The sequence below is a fragment of the Ochlerotatus camptorhynchus genome, unplaced genomic scaffold (assembly GCF_037179485.1).
Source record: "Ochlerotatus camptorhynchus isolate MF236.1 unplaced genomic scaffold, CSIRO-AGI_Acam_v1.1 ptg000232l, whole genome shotgun sequence".
Classification (NCBI taxonomy): domain Eukaryota; kingdom Metazoa; phylum Arthropoda; class Insecta; order Diptera; family Culicidae; genus Ochlerotatus; species Ochlerotatus camptorhynchus.
Window position 1 is genome coordinate 7,906,332 of NW_027040722.1, and position 16,646 is coordinate 7,922,977.

The window sequence follows — 16,646 nt, forward strand, 5'->3', positions numbered from 1 at the left end:
CATACTGAGAGGTAAGCACACATCGTGTTCACATCGACTGTTACTGAGTGGTTGTGGTACAAGCACATATCGTCGATAAGGGAACGCTTGCGCAAAAAGCCTAGGGTGGGAAACGGATTCGAAACTCAAATGTCATTAGCCAAATACATCCGTAGACCATATAGGTCCACCGTTGTATAATTGGCAATGCATTGGAATTGTGGGTTCGAATCCCACCAGTGCCCTTAGATTTTTTCGCAAATTTTCTCTCGCACACACACGTCTCTTACCGATGATATGTGCTTACCTCTCAGTATGTTCAAACTTTCTCATAAACGAAGCATACAACAGTATATTCGTACTTTCACGTGGCAACAAGTTGAAGGAATTCGACAGCGGGGGAAATCTCACGCGAAATCGTTTCGCTCCACACCGGAATGTGTCAAACTTGACTAGCACGCCACAAACCGGCACAACTATAAATAATAAATTTATGAACCCAGCTGTTTGCAGAAGACAGGCCGGCGTAAATCTATTTTAGGATACGGGGGTACTCCAAAATACTATTAAAAAAAAAACGTACATCCGAGCGCGGTAGACGGTGCATCAAGTGCCCGCCGTTCGTTGGAGGGTAGAGCGTGTACTTAGACCGTGAATATCTGCCATAATTCATGAATGATTTAAATGTCAAAATACGCGCAAACTTGCGAACAACGCGGTATTCGGTTGGGAGCAGAGCAACTAAAGGATTTCGGTTCGGTGTATGGCACAACGATCGAAATAGGATCAGTAGCCGGCCTCGTTACGTAAGAGATTCGCTAATGACGGCATGATGCTACGGGAAGATTACAGACCAAGACTGCGGCAGTGCACTTGCTACGTGGCGCGTTAATAATTAGGCTGACTGAGATGACTTCATTACGACGACGAATGTGACGCATTTTGCCGCGCGTGTGTGTGTGTGTGCTCCTTCTATTTCGATTGGATTAGTACCGATGTGGAGAAAAATATTAGTTCAGTTTTACACAGGAAAGGAGAAGAAAATATAAAACACAAAAGAGTGTGGGTACTTGAAGGGTTGATTTATTTGCTAAATTAGGAAAGTCTTCCACAGTTAAAACACAGGTTAAAAGTTACACTAAAACTAAACATAAATAAGATAAAAGCCACGGTCGTTAAGCTTGCTTGCCTTTTTTTTTAGAGATTTGTTAAGTGGTAAAACTTAAGCCAGTAGGTATGCTTTGCTTTTGTACATATGGAACGCTTTCGCGTTGGGATTAACCTAAAAAAAACTACACAATGGAAAGCAGTTTTCGATATGATTGCTAAGGTAAAAATGCATTCGTTTGAGTTGGATTGAGTCATGCTTGAACCGTTTTTTTATTGGATTGTGAACAGGATGTAGCGTACAGGATGCAAAGTTTTTACAGAATATCTATCTGAAATATCAAAATATTTTCAAAGTTAACAAATGTTTTCCAAAATAAAATTTGTGTACTCCTTGGTTGGTATAAATAGTTAGCTAAGTGATATACAAACTTTTACAATCAAAATTATATAATCGAAAAAGTTGATTGTAACAGCAATTGCTATAACTTTGCCAAAAACGTCACATTACATTCAATGAGGCAGCATAAATTGGGCACCTCATTTCAAGAGGAATTAATCACTGAACAATCAAAAGCGAATGGTTTCGCATACTGAACCACTTTGCTGTGGGCCCCCCCTGTGGATTGAAATCGGCATTTAATTCACAATCGTTAAATGACAGACTGAAAAATTGATGAAACCATTAGAGAACCCCGATAAACCCCATTTAGTCTGCAAGAGTAGGGTTCAAAGCCTTCCCAAAGCATTTCGTTGTGGGTTCTTACCTCTTTCTTCAAAGGATCGTGTTGCAGTAAGATGGCTACAGCTGATTGAGCGATCTTGTTCGTTTAAACAGAAATACCGACTACCCCGTGAGATTCCCATAAGTAATTTTACTTTTTACTTTGCTCTTCGTTTTAGGGGCCTAATATATTGAAGAGTTCAGCATAATTTAGCGTACTGTACTTGATGCTCCATTGCAAGTGCAGGCACAATATTCGCCTTATTTGACCACAATATCAACCTAAAGCAATGAGCATTGGACGCCTGAAAGCTTCTGTCTTAACAGGGAATATATAGATATTCATCGTGGCTTCACGTAACTCAAGTTTTTACCTGTACACCAACTTTAAAAACTTGATATCTAGCAATAATTACATTCAAATCGGTTGCAAAAGACACATAATCTTCTAGTTTTACTGATATTCACCGATTGCAAGTAATATTTTGAGATTTGTGAACGTTTTGAGAGCTGGTTCACAGGTAAATTGAGGTTAGGGCGACAACACTGTCATTCAGCATATGTACAAGCATCCTCAAACGCTAATATGTATTATGAAGGAGTACCATACTGCCGGTGACGGAAAATTTATCGCTCTATGTTTTTTGAGCTGTGCTATTGAAAACAGCTGGTTTGTGCAAGAAAACTGAAAAACAATAACAAGTCAAATTGTCCCACAGCGAGAAGTAATCGCAAGTTAGTCCCATTAGGAAAACAAACTATGAAACAACGTCACAGCTATGTTTTAGGCTTGCTTGCTTAGAATGTTAGACATCATATCGCATCATGAAATTTGACTCAAGCCAGATTCTGTGCACTTTCCCGATGGAATCCGGAACATACCCGGATGTGGCCAATATAGTTCTTACGACTCTTAATATGACCGCTGATGGTTATGACTTTGAATTCTCATGTGATTTGATGCGTCACATGATGTATTTTGTTTAAAAAAAGGTTTTACCACTCCCCCTGGGTTACCGGGAACATGTCCGGGTGTGGGTTACTCATTATGACTCTTATTGATCTTATTCAGGAATTCTCATGTGGGTTTGGCTCGTTTTTGAAAATATCTGGTCTCAAGACCCATAATCGCTGGAATATGTTCCGGCCATAGCTCCGCAACCAGCGGAATTATTCCAAAAACATTCAGTAACGTTCTATGGGATCATGGAGTCTTTCTACTGTTCAATAGTGTGCTAAACTAATGCAGCATCGTCATCACATTCTATCACATTGCAAGTTTATGCAAGATTATCCCTCCAAAATAAGAAAACTTGACAAATCTGTGAACGTTTTCTCATTTCCGGTTTTTTTACAGATGGGACTGGCTTGCGGTTAAGGGCAGTATACTTTCCGATACATTTTATAGTCACCCCAGTATTGTGGGTCACCCACAATTATGGGCCACTTCCATTTGATTAACACGCAAAACTGACTGACTAATAATAGTGACTAGCTGACCTATAATACTGAGGTGACTGTATTTTGGACAGGTAATCTAGAGCGTCACAATATCAGTTGCAATCGATAAAGTCGATGCGACGAAGGGACTGGTAGTTTTTTGTTGAATTCGAGCAGCATTCAATTGAATACAATTGAATACAAACACATTTTCAGTTTTTCTTTCTTCCATACTTTCAAGCTTCGGTGCAACGGACGAGTGAAAAAACGCACGACTTTGGTCAGTTCGTCTTTCATGAGGCATATCAACCGACCTTTTATGACATGTGAACACTTAAAAATTACACGTAATATGTTTAATTTATCTTCCATCCACATATTTTTCTACAAAAAAATTAACGAAAACGGGACATAACACATATTAAATCCCGTGAAAGAGCAGGCAACAGAGTGTCGGTGAAAGGGATTGAAAGCCAAATTGAGGCTTCGTTTCAACTCGAAAATCGAAGCTACTTCCATTGAAAGGAAGTGAGCGAAGCAAGACGAAAAAATCAACAACTAGCTTTTCGCTCTTAGCGAGCTTCTTTTGTCATTTTCGTTTGGCGTTGCTAGACTAGACAGGCGTTATGGAAATGATGTGTTAAACACGTTGCCTGACAGAAGAAGAAAACTCATGCTCATTTCAGAGCTTCGAAAATGTAGAGCCCCGACTCTGCAACAGATAGTTGGTTTACATATTCCTCAGTTTCTGATTTGAACCGATTTTATATAATACGAAAACGATACCGTAGCAAGCCTTCGATGTCTGAACGGACTCCCAATGCAATGTGGCTGCTTCAAAAGTGTTCCACAAAACGTTTGTCGGGAACAGTACGTATCCAGTGGCCACCGTAAGAAGCCAACTACTGAGTGCTGTAGATATCCTCCTTGTCAAAATATATGGGAGAGGTTTTCCGGTCTTCCCGTTAGGAACGTTGTCAAACGAATCACAGAAAATTTCTTTTTTGAGGCCTCTTCTGATAATGCCTCTAGAGACGTTCGGGAGAATTCACCTCACGGAGTCATTATTTACTTTTTTCCTTTGTTTTTAGGAATGAGCTTTGCATTTCAGTATACTCTATCAGTACTCCAATTGAAGCAATTCAGAAGTGGCTTATTAAGTTCACCGTACGATACTCACTGAAACTCCTTCACAAGCACTATACCAACGCCTCAACTCGGTACAGCTTGTGCAAACAAGTCTGTAATTAGTACTGGTAATGCTTATCAATGCTTATTGAAAAAAAGGAAGCCCTATATCAGCATCACATGGGCATCGCAAAGGGCTGCAATTGTTAATGCTTATAAGCCCTAGCCCAAACCATAGTGTTAAAGGCAAATATATAGCTACGTAAGTGCTTTGAAGCATCTTGACATGAAAACTACGTGAACTATCAATACACTCTCCAGTGTTGGCAAAATCATCAATCAAATGATATTTTCCCGCTCTCATGCGCTCTCAATATCACGCGTGGTATTGGAACAAAATATCATGCTTGATATTGAATTTACAAGCTCCTTTGATATTGCGAGACTATTAACAACGTTTTAAAATCAAGCTGAGAGTTGACTCGACACAAAAATGATTCCGTTGCACATCGTTTTCTTATAAAGAGAAAACAATAGTTTGCTATCTCTTTTTACTCTTCACCGATGGCAGACACGAAGTGACTGCTGCCAGCCGTTATGGAAGTTTCGGTTGGGTTCGGGTGTAAAGCAAAAATCATGAAACTCAATCTCACCACAGTTTGCAGCTGGTGAGTTTTGTTAGCTTGATATTCCGACCTGCAATATCACAGCTAGCAAAATCAACCGCAGTTATTTGCTTGTTGATTTTTGTCTACGAAAAATAAGCGTGATCTTGGGCATTGGTGAGATATGATTTTTTGATATTTTCCCAACACTGATACTCTCCATACCTCGATGTTCCATATCTCTATGTGTGACCACTTTTTCAAACGGTCTAGTCTTCTATAGCACGATTTCTCCATATCTCGATGGTCCCTTCAATATCTAGAGATGGAGAGTTGACTGCAGTTCATTATAGACAGTTTGAGCCGCATCCAACAAACATCAAACACATTAGCTTACAATGCCAAAACTATGCTTAAACAGCTTAAAAGAAGCTTAATCCACTTTTAATCAGCTAGAATTTTTGTTGGGTAGTCCTTATAGTGAGTTGGTCTCTGCAGCATTTACACAAGCCGAAACTGGAGGAACGACCCCGGCGTATTGGTTAACATCTATACCTCTTAAGTCAAAATCACGAGTTCAAATCTCATCCCCGGGCAAGTCGCGAATGAGCCAATCCTATGCCTAAAGAAATCCTCAAAGACGATTCTCATTAATTTCTTACCACAGCGGGTAGCAGTCATCAGACAGCTCAATGCACCGCTCGCAGTAGATAAACAGCGAAAAATATCGACCTTAAGTTGGCATAAGAAGTGTTTATTATGGAATGTCATAAGTAGCATTATTACGGGCCGCTATTCCCCCTTTTTGCATCATATCAGTCCTATATTGACATGTAATGCTTGATCAACAGTATACAGGGTGGCCAGGGAATATTCATTTTGAAATTCACGGTTTTTCCCGATACAAATCTTGATTGATTGATTGATTTCTTTATTATAGAGACTTTCAGCCGTTGGCTGGTTCGTCTCTGAAAAGAAAGTGTGGGTTCAGAAGGGACCTCATATAGTTACAAAGTTTTTTTTTTTTCCTTTTCTATCATGTTAGGAGGTCTGTAAGAGGCCTCCTCTAGTTAAATACTGAGGCTGTCAATGTGCTGTCTTTTTTCGGAGTTTTGGTTGTTAAGTTGCTGAGGATCTAGCTTTGGTTTGAGATGTTGGGTGATAAGAGAAAGTCCATTTGTATTGCGGTGGTTGGGATTTTGGCAGGTTTCATATTTGGTCGAAGAGGCCGGCCTCGCGGAGGAAGTCTCTTAATGCTGTGATTCTAGTCGGATCGTTACTCAGTGCGTCCTTAATGCTGCCCGGTATGCCGTACAGCACTCGTGAGCCTTCGTATTGAGTACAGTGGCAGATTATGTGTTCCACTGAACAGTTGGTGCGGCAGAGCTCACAACATTTCCGGAACGGGCCGCTCCCAGAAAAGTTATGCGAGACTCTGGTATGGTCTGTTCTGAGTCTTGCCAGGACAACCTGAGTTCGGTGGTCAGGGGGGTCTTGTCATCTTCGTGTGTCAGCCTTCACTTTTCTTAGGAAAATGCTAGTTAATTGCTAGCTTAATAGAGTCTGAGTTGAGGGCTAAAACTACACTTGCGGAGGATACAAATCTTAAAAATTTCCCGGTTTATTATTTAATTCATGCATACCAGCAAATTTAAAATTTTCCCAGTTTGTGATACTTTCAAATTAAGCATCAAACCGAATGCGATTGAGTCGAACAGATCACTGAAGGTTCATGAAATCCCTCCACTTCGCGTTTTCGGTGGCACTGATCTCGCCATCCAGAAGACATACAGAAGTGAAAATTAAATTAAATGTTTACTTCTCTGCAGCAGAGATGTGGATTCATTTTGAACGTTGTCCATCAAGTAGATCGCCAGATGTGTGCCCGAGAAATTGCGAAGTGGTAAAACAAATTGTATGCAAAATGGATAGTGTCCTTAAATGAGGAATTACTAAGACAGAATTGTTCCTGGATCTTGAATTTGGTTTTGCCTTCGAAGTCTTCAAAATTTGTCCAATTTTGGATTGACCTTCAGATTTAGGTTAGATATGTTTTACGCATTGTGATTTTCCAGCTGTTTAATGCCGCTCAAGACAAATCAAAAATCAGCAAACCGAGAAAAACACAATCAAAGTTTGTTTCGTTCCATTGCTACTCATGCGATGGGATAACCAATTTTGCTGATCTTAACGTTTTGTTAACGTTTTGATAGATGGTGCACAGGTAGATTGGGTTAGGGCGACGCCACTGATCTATGCAATGGCTTATAAGTAGTCTTCTTGAAAAAGGTTTGAGGAACACTATCTGCTTTTGTAAACAAAGATTCAAACGTCTCTTTTCCAGAATTTCCTAAACAAAGAACTCATTAGCATCTTGATATAAGAGACCATCTAACGTCTTTTGGTAGGTCAAGCAAATAATCTTTCAAAAAATATCTTGGAAAGCAGCGGCATTTTTTTGCACAAAGTTGGTCTATAGGCGGCCTCTAGAACACAATACAATTGAAGTAAAAATCTCGGACTAGAGATGCCTGGACTGGAGTCCTGACTTCTAGATGACATAAGCTCAGCTCCATAGAAACTTGATTTTTGAAGCATGGGAAATTGCACATTTGACAATTCATGAAGCATTCGTGAGGATCTGGACACATTCGTGAACACTTAATTTATAGGAGTTGCCGAGATCCGTGCAGCCGATTTTATTTGGCTGGGACTCAGTAAACAAAAGGCCGAGGTTTAGCAATCAAACAAGAATTTTGCTGAGATCTCTGAGGTTGACTGTCAATTCATGTTGTCAGAAAGAACTACAGGCTACGAACAAATTTTCAAGATGCTGGCTCTGCTAACTAATGTTTTTAATTGCACCTTAAATGTCAACCAAACTAGGTTCTACGGTCGATTTCCTAACCTCAATATTGCCTATGGATCAGTTCTAACCAAACCAGATTAAAGTGCTATTACAATTGGGGTTAGGACATCGTCCCCTCTAAATACAAACAGATAACAATTTTTGTCTAGTTCCGGGATAAAACCTAAACCGACGGACGGAGAAAGAATCCCAAAATAAATTCCAACAATACAACTAACCATGTTCCCTAAGACCCACTATACACTTCCACAATCCACAAACGCTTACGACACCTAAAGCTAAATAACGGACCTGTCCCAGCTACTAGCTACCAGCGCAGTCTCAATCCAACTCAAAATGATCACTTTAAAATATAATGACGCAATCGATGAAGAAGATAAAAAAAAATGCAGGCACATAAAAACGTAATTAATAATTTACACTTAATAATCGAACACAGAAACATAAATACACAGTCTGCCATCACACAAGGGTTGCGTCGTATATAAGCTAAACCCGAAAACTAGATAGGTACGCAAGAAGTGGACCCTTCGCTTATTGTTCGGTTTTCGGTGTTTTTTGATTACAAATTATCATCACTACATGCTAAACGGACAATACTGAGATAATTAGATGCTCGCTTTTTGTTTAAGGTGAGAAAATTCAAAACCGATCATTTTACGCGTTCAGTTCAGGTAAAAATATTTTTTTTATTTTAAATGCGCATTCGATGGTTCGATGATGGATGCAAAACAATTACGGAACAGGGAAGATAGATAGAGGATAAAATAATGGACGCAATGAATATAGTCTGTTTACCGTGTACAACTCTACTATGAAAGTATTTTACTATATAGGGCATTAAAAACAGAGCATTTAGAGGAAACGAGATCTATAACTTAACGAATAATAACTACAAAACGTACACGAATTAATTAGGTGTTAAAACAGCCATGCACCGGCTGTCGCCTCGAATCAAAAACTCTATCGTAATGCGCGAACGAGCGTGCTTGGGATTAATCTCTCTCTCTCTCTCTCGCGTTTATGTGCGCGCGCGCGGTTTAATGATTTGCTATAATAATAGTGTGAGCTATTCATCATGTTTCCCATCCACTAATAGAACACGCACACCGCACCCGCAATCGTGTTACATCCCCATAAGAGAGCTATCATTTACCAAGGTGTGTTTTACTTGCTTGCATCGAATTGCATATTACATTACTCTTCTACTGTACTCTCTGACGTTGCTGCTGTACCATAATGTAGATCAACAAGATCGAACTATGTAAGATAGTGGGAAGATGAAACAATCGACTTGCGGTATGCTGCTAAGAACAAATGTACCTACTAATAGATCTTTTAAGTAATGATTTGGAATGGACAAGAGCACTTTGTATACAGAGAAATAGTTCGTTCCAAGTAGGATACTAAATTATTGCTACCATACGAAACCTAGGTTTTAAAATCATGTATCTCACTGCTTTGATTTGGAAGCTTAGTGTTGGAGTATTGTTTTCACCGTTTACATACATAGTCTCCGACATTCCCGAGATTTTCCGTCTCGCTAAAAAACACATTACTACTGTTTACAAACAAACGTTAGACTAAGCGTTAAAATGAACTGAATGTGGGTTACTGTTACACATATCACGCGAGCCGATGGCAGGCGCGTAATTGTCGGGGTGAATCTAGGATGTGTGTTATAAGATATCTAAGTCTGAGCTTTGTATCACTTTTGCCAAGTGTTATTCTTGCCCCCACACTCACACATATTGGAAAATAAACATACATGAACCGCGTTATTGGTTTTAAAATAGGTATAGTCGCTTTTTTAAGTTGCTCGCGGTGAGAAAGCACTAAGAACATACTAATAAGAAGAAGGAGGGAAAGTGGAAAATTATACATACATTCCCATGCCGTACATCGAACCCCAATCCACGTTCTGGAAGCTGGACATGTCGACGTTGGCTAAGCTGTAACCTTGGTAGGGATTGCCGGCGGTGGCGGCGGCTAGCTGATGGGCTGGCATAAGCTGATGAGGTGCTTGTGGGTTGCCCTGTTGCGGTGCACCGGTCGCCGTCGGTTGGCCCGTGTGGCCCGTCATCGATTGAGCATGCTGATGTTGATGCTGATGCTGCTGATGTTGATGCTGGTGCTGTTGACTGGCGGCGGCCGCGGCAGCAGCCTGTGCATTTACGGCGGCGGTAGTAAGCTGATTCGATGCGTTCGCAGCGGCTGCATTCGCTGCGTGGGCGGCGGCAGCCGACTGCATGGGATATGGCGAATATCTGCAGGAAGGGAAAGAAATTAGTTGGGTTTTATTGAAACAATGCTAGCAAATAGCCGAATAAGGTTAAAGTGACGACTGGGTTCATTTTAATGCCATTGCTTTTTTTTTCATTTCATTTTTCTGTGAAGGAAATCAGAAGAACTACTCTCGACCAACAATCGAAAAAGGTCTATCAGCTTTGTAAACAAAACTTTGTAAGCTCATTTCTCAAATCAAAATCTGATAGGTCCTTTTCAATGTGAATCAATAACTTTAAACTCCAATCTACCAATCTTGATAAATCAAGACCAACAATTGAAATGGCCTTAACTCCATTTTGTAAACAAACCTTGTAAGGCCATTTTCTCGCGAACCGAAACCTTCATTCGCAAACTTAAACCACAATCGGGTAGAGGAGAATTTCCGCTACCGGTTCATTATGTTGGTTTACCTTTGCGGACATCTGTTCGCGAGAAAATGGCCTTACAAGGTTTGTTTACAAAATGGAGTTAAGGCTATTTCAATTGTTGGTCTTGAAATTATTGACAAAAAGTTCAAAAATTTTATCAAAAGTTGTTGTTCTATGAATCAACAAATTTCGAAGTGTCTAACTTGAAACTATCACAGAAGATAGCACTTTCTATCAGCTTTTTAAATAAAAATATTTAAAAAAGATTGAAAAGGGAATCTCCACAGGTCATTTTTTTAAAATTCAAGTTTTAAACACTTTTTTTTTATTTATTTTTTTACTCAATATTACTTGATTTTTTTACCGTCTATATCTTTATAACTTTATCTCAGACGTCATTTCGATTGGTAGTAACGTTTTCGAGTAATGATTTGTTGAAAAATATCGAATTGAAGCTTTTCGCGAGATTCAAAATGGCCGAATTTGACTTCAAATGTTAATGATTGACCATAACACATAATTATGCAAAGTTCAAAAGACCGACAAGAATTTTATTTTTGTAAGAAAAAAAGGTTTAAAAATAAAATGGCCATTCCTACACTGAAAAAAAAAACTAAAAACCAAATTTCTCAAAATCTTTATTTTTAAAAATTATAACTTGATTCAGAGAGATACGTACAAGTCAATTGCAAAAAAAACTGCTGTTAAGAGAAGCTTACGCCTCAAAAATAAAATTTGTGTTTTGGTTTTTTATTCTAAAAAAAAAAAAAAAAAAATCGAAGATCTAAAAAAACAGGAGTTCAACTTTTTTCATGATGAAAATTTTCTCAGAAATCTAAGGAAAAAATTGATTTTCATGGATTTTTGATAGCTATTTCCAATATATTTATAAAAATCAAAACGAGCCAGAAAAAAACAAATTTTGGTAGACTTCTCCTTAAGAATTTTGTTTTTCTAAAAAAGGTGCCCATCTTGATGCGTTTGACGACCTGTGGATGGATATGTAGGAATTGTCTTTCTAGAAAAATAATCATCAAAGCTGTGATTATTGATAAAATCACTTAGTTTACAAAATATTATTTTTTTCGGTGTAGAAATAAAGGGTGATACGGTCAAAATTTGGTCAATATCAACTTGACGTATTTCTTTCAATTTTGCATTTAAAAAACCTGAACACCCCTCATTTTGAAGGTGTGTGTGTGTAGAATGTTGCTCCTATTTTGATTTTGGAATTCACTCTTCAGTTGTCAAAATGCCGTCCAAGCAAGAAGAGCAGCGTATCAAAATTTTGCTCGCGCATCGCGAAAATCCGAGCTACTCGCACGCAAAGTTGGCAAAATCGCTAAAAGTTGCCAAATCAACCGTTACAAATGTAATTAAAGTGTTTGGGGAACGTTTGTCGACAGCCAGGAAGTCTGGATCGGGGGGAAATCGAAAACCAGAAGCCGCTGAGACGACAAAGAGAGTTGCCGGTAGTTTCAAGCGAAACCCTAACCTCTCTCTCCGAGATGCCGCAAATAAGCTGGGTGTATCGTCTACAACCGTGCATCGAGCCAAAAAACGAGCCGGACTATCGACTTACAAGAAGGTAGTGACTCCAAATCGCGATGATAAACAAAATACGACGGCCAAAGCGCGATCCCGGAGGCTGTACACGACGATGCTGACGAAGTTTGACTGCGTGGTAATGGACGACGAAACCTACGTCAAAGCCGACTACAAGCAGCTTCCGGGACAGGAGTTTTATACGGCAAAAGGAAGGGGAAAGGTAGCAGATGTTTTCAAGCACATGAAACTGTCAAAGTTCGCAAAGAAATATCTGGTTTGGCAAGCCATCTGTACCTGTGGCTTGAAAAGCAGCATTTTCATAGCTTTCGGGACTGTCAACCAAGAAATTTACGTGAAAGAGTGTTTGAATAAACGTCTGCTGCCTTTCCTGAAGAAACACGGTTGTTCCGTACTGTTTTGGCCGGATTTGGCATCTTGCCATTACGGTAAAAAGGCCATGGAGTGGTACGCCGCCAAAAACGTGCAGGTGGTTCCCAAGGACAAGAACCCTCCCAACACGTCAGAGCTCCGCCCAATTGAGAAATACTGGGCTATTGTCAAGCGGAACCTAAAGAAGACCAAAAAAACTGCTAAGGGCGAGCAGCAGTTCAAGGCAAACTGGCTTTCTGCGGCGAAGAAGGTGGACAAGGTGGCTGTACAAAATCTGATGGCAGGGGTCAAGCGTAAGGCCCGGCAATTCGGATTTGGAAAAGCGGAAGCCTAACTGAATATTTTTCCTGAATTTTATACTAATTGAACTTGAAAAAGAAATTTAATTTGATTTTTTAAATAAACGATTTCACCGATTTACACGCGTTTTCCCTTGACCAAATTTTGACCGTATCACCCTTTAAAATGGTTTTTTACAAAAGTTTTTATGAAAAATTAGACGAGTTTCTACAATTTCATTATTTACTAAATTTTTGTGGAACGTATAATTTTTAAAATAAATATTTTAATTAAATCGAAAAAATTAGACATTTTAAGTGGCCTCGATTTTAACTTATTGGGGAAAAACAAGTATGTAAAGTAGTTTAAGGTTCAATTTACTTTGATGCAATTTTTAAAAATTCAAAAGCAGTTTTTTTTTCGAGGCATTATTTTAGATTGCAAAAATCTTGCGTCATTTTGTGTAAAATATCGAAAGGAATCGAATAGTACGAACTTTTTGCAATCTGAAATCATGCGTCGGAAAAAAACTGCTTTTGAAATTTTCCAAAAAGCTTCAAAGTAAATTGAACCTTAATACGCTTACAACGTATCGTTGGAATGTTAGAGGTGTTTTTTTTTATTTCAGCCCTATTGCCACCCATATTGTATGAAAGACGTGTAGCCTTTTTGTGCTTAGTTTTTATTTTGAAATATATTTTTTCAGTGTATGAATGCAATTTTTATGTTTGATTTTTTGTGAAGATTTTGAAAATTTTCTTCAACTCACTTATTGATCAAATTTTTGTATGTCTCATCATTTTCCAGTAATGATTAGAAACAAAAATTGAAACAAAGATCACCTCTTTTCAAATGGTAGCCTAGATTTTTTTAGAAAAACGATTATGTTAATTAATTTACTGGACAAAGCTTTTACACTCACAAAGATTCATTGGTATCTGAAAAGGTGCTGCTAACCAGTAGCCGAATTCACGTGAAAGCCTCATAGAGAGATCTCACGCGATATTTACAGAGATACTTCTGTCACTATCATCGGATGAGAAAACGATGATAGAGATTTTCTTCAAAATCTCATCGAATTTTTTGTCATGACAGAACGTGACAGTGTTAAGATAATCGTAATTACAAGCTCATTTATTGCTATTGAAGTTACTTGTACTGAGGAAATCTTAATAATGTATTCACTTTACCGATTACATACAGTTGCTTGCTTAAATTCATCTAAATCAGTTAGAAATGTTGATGTCAAAACCGCATAAGAATTATTCTCATGAGTGCTTGATCATTGGACAATGACAAGAAAGCTAATGATAGGTAGTTTCGTCTCGTGATATTGAGAGGACCTGTTTTCTCATTGTCAAATGACGGCCGTGACATTTACCAGCTCTGGACTTAACATTTCACGCGTTCAATTAGATTTGTAAACCCATACATATGATGCAATCAAAACTGTAACCCCTAAATCTCTATGGACATCCCTAAATCCCTTGTAATGTGCCACAAAATCTGACTGCACGAGAAATTACGGTAGAAATTAGGTGTTGTACGTTTCTGATGAACAAGTTCGAAAGAATTCTATGCCTGCAGAAATTCCGAGAGACTGAAGAAGAATTCCTAGCGAGATTCATGAGGCTTAAACAGGCTTCATCTCGTTCGCGAGTTAAACTTAAACGAGAATATGAGTAATAACTAAAAATCTGATTTTGAACATCCCTAACTGAAAAACTTCTTGCTGTGTCTGACTGCACTTATACAGGACGCTTGTTAATTCTCAAAATTCTCCGCTATTTGGTTCACAGAAATTAGATGTTAACGCAATAAATGATCAAAAAGGAACTTCAAACAAAGTGGTGCTAACTTTCCTCGAATTTAGTTCTCACAAAATCTTATATCAATGACCAACGTGAAACACTTATGTCATTTTTACGTGACTCTGATTCACTTCGATTATGTAACGCAAAAATGTGAACGCCTAGATGGAAATCTACTTACTATTATCTATTATATTGACTACTTAAAGCAAACCAGGTTTGATAAACTGAGTGCAATGTAATTCACAAATAGGCCCAAAACTCTAAAATGTTCCCAAATGTTCAAAAAGTTATCCTCTTTGAATTTACTGTATTTTTCAACGTAATTTTCCCATTCGTTAAAAAAGCAAGCTGCGAAAAACGCAGTTGAAGATTGTTTTTCTATGTGGACTCTTAGTTTTGGAATTTGACGCAACATTTTCTGGACATTGTTAAGTTATGATAGTTTACAGCCCAGAAGTGGCTAAAAAATCAGATTTTGACAGTTCATTTGGCTCAAAACATTCACTCCGCTCATCTCTCAATTTTAACACGTACTATAAATCAGTTTCTCAAAGCGCACAGATCAAAATTACCGCGCAACTAAATAAAAAAAACATAGGAATGCAATTTGGTAGCCAATTTTGATGATTTACCCAAATTTCCAAAAGATCAACCAAGTGAACTCGAAAATAACACCCGAGTGATCTAGAACAGTTCCAACTGCACATCCATAAAGCTAATTCCATATAGAGTCATATCTGGGTTCCCACAAATCAAACTCACCTGAAACTGTGCAGCGTCGGTGGATAGGTGGTGAACATCTTTCCGAAGCCATTTTGCACCTGCATGGCAGCGGCGGCCGCAGCGGCCTGGGCAGCCTGTGCCTGAGCCTGTACCATCAGCGGATTCGCCAGCTGGCTGACCAACGGTGCGGATTGAGCATGTGCCGCTCCGACCATCCGTGCCGTGGTTGGTGTGGCAATCGGCAGTCCCAAGTTTCCCAGAATGATTCTCTTCTGTAGCAGCTGCTGGGCAGTGGGCGTCACGGCTTCCTTCGGTTGAGCCTTCTTGCATTCGACCTTCTTGTTCTTGATCGTGTGGAAATGAATCTCGCACACTCGATCTACCACGTCCTCGTTTTCGAACGTAACGAAGCCGAACCCACGGTGGCGCTTCGTCTGCTGATCCATCAGCATGACCGTTTCTTCGACCTTGCCAAACTGGCTGAAGTACTGCTTGACCTCTTCGGCCGATGTGTCCTGCGAAACGCCTCCCACGAAGATCTTCTTCGTCTTGTTCGATTGGGTCTTCGGTCGGTTCTTGGGTGTCGCGTGCTTGGGATCGATTTTCTTTCCATCCAAAGTGTGAATTGGCACTTTGAGAACTTTGTCTACGCTGTTTGGTTCCTGGAACGTGATGAATCCGAATCCCCGACTCCGCTGTAAAAATTAAGCTTTCATAGAACTTGATCCATCACAAATTACCGTTGCACCGTTCTTACCTGAGTAATTGGATCCTTCATGATCAGCACATCTGTCACTTTACCGAACATTCCAAAGTACTCGCTGAGCTTCTCGGACGACGTTTGCCAACTGAGTCCGCCGACGAATAGCTTTCCTGGCGCTGGATCGCTGCTGCTGTTTGGCGTTGACCGCCCCGACGAGCTACCATTGGTTGAACCGGCTTTGGAGGTGTTGGTGGCAGCATTACTGACGAGCGAGAGTTGGCAATTTGACTGAAGTAGCTGTTCTTGCTGCTGCTGTTGCTGCTGCTGCACCTGTTGCTGTTGTTGCTGCTGTTGCTGCTGCTGGAGCTGAAGTTGCTGTTGCTGCTGCTGTTGCTGTTGCTGTTGTTGTTGTTGATCTCTGTGTGCGTATGAAATGCAATGATTTATTGTTTTTGTTCAAAGCGATATTTAAATAAAGAAATTAGGAAACGAAGAGGGGAGCATCGAAAGCGATACATACCTGTTCTGTTGGACAACGACGGCCGCGGCAGCTGCCTGTGGTGTGAGAAGGTTTGCTGTTTTGATTGGCACCAGTGCGTTGTGTAGGTCATGCTCAAGTAATCCGGTTGTGTCCAAGGTTCCAGCACTGCAAAAAGAAGAAAAACGAGACAAACGAAAGC

At 39.6% G+C, this 16,646-nt stretch overlaps 2 protein-coding genes across 4 annotated transcripts in view; one reads left to right on the forward strand and one right to left on the reverse strand.

Moving 5' to 3' along the window:
- Window positions 1-16,646, forward strand: part of LOC135704237 (uncharacterized) — a 119,428-nt gene that overhangs the window by 54,554 nt on the left and 48,228 nt on the right. The window lies entirely within an intron of this gene.
- The window catches only part of msi (musashi), a 169,526-nt gene that overhangs the window by 33,049 nt on the left and 119,831 nt on the right, over window positions 1-16,646 (reverse strand). For all 3 annotated transcript variants that reach the window (XM_065225671.1, XM_065225670.1, XM_065225672.1), the window contains 4 exons: window positions 16,487-16,612; window positions 16,021-16,384; window positions 15,303-15,958; window positions 9,739-10,119 (listed from right to left, as the gene is read on the reverse strand). In XM_065225671.1, the coding sequence (XP_065081743.1) occupies window positions 9,739-10,119; window positions 15,303-15,958; window positions 16,021-16,384; window positions 16,487-16,612 (1,527 nt within the window). The remainder of the gene's footprint in view (window positions 1-9,738; window positions 10,120-15,302; window positions 15,959-16,020; window positions 16,385-16,486; window positions 16,613-16,646) is intronic.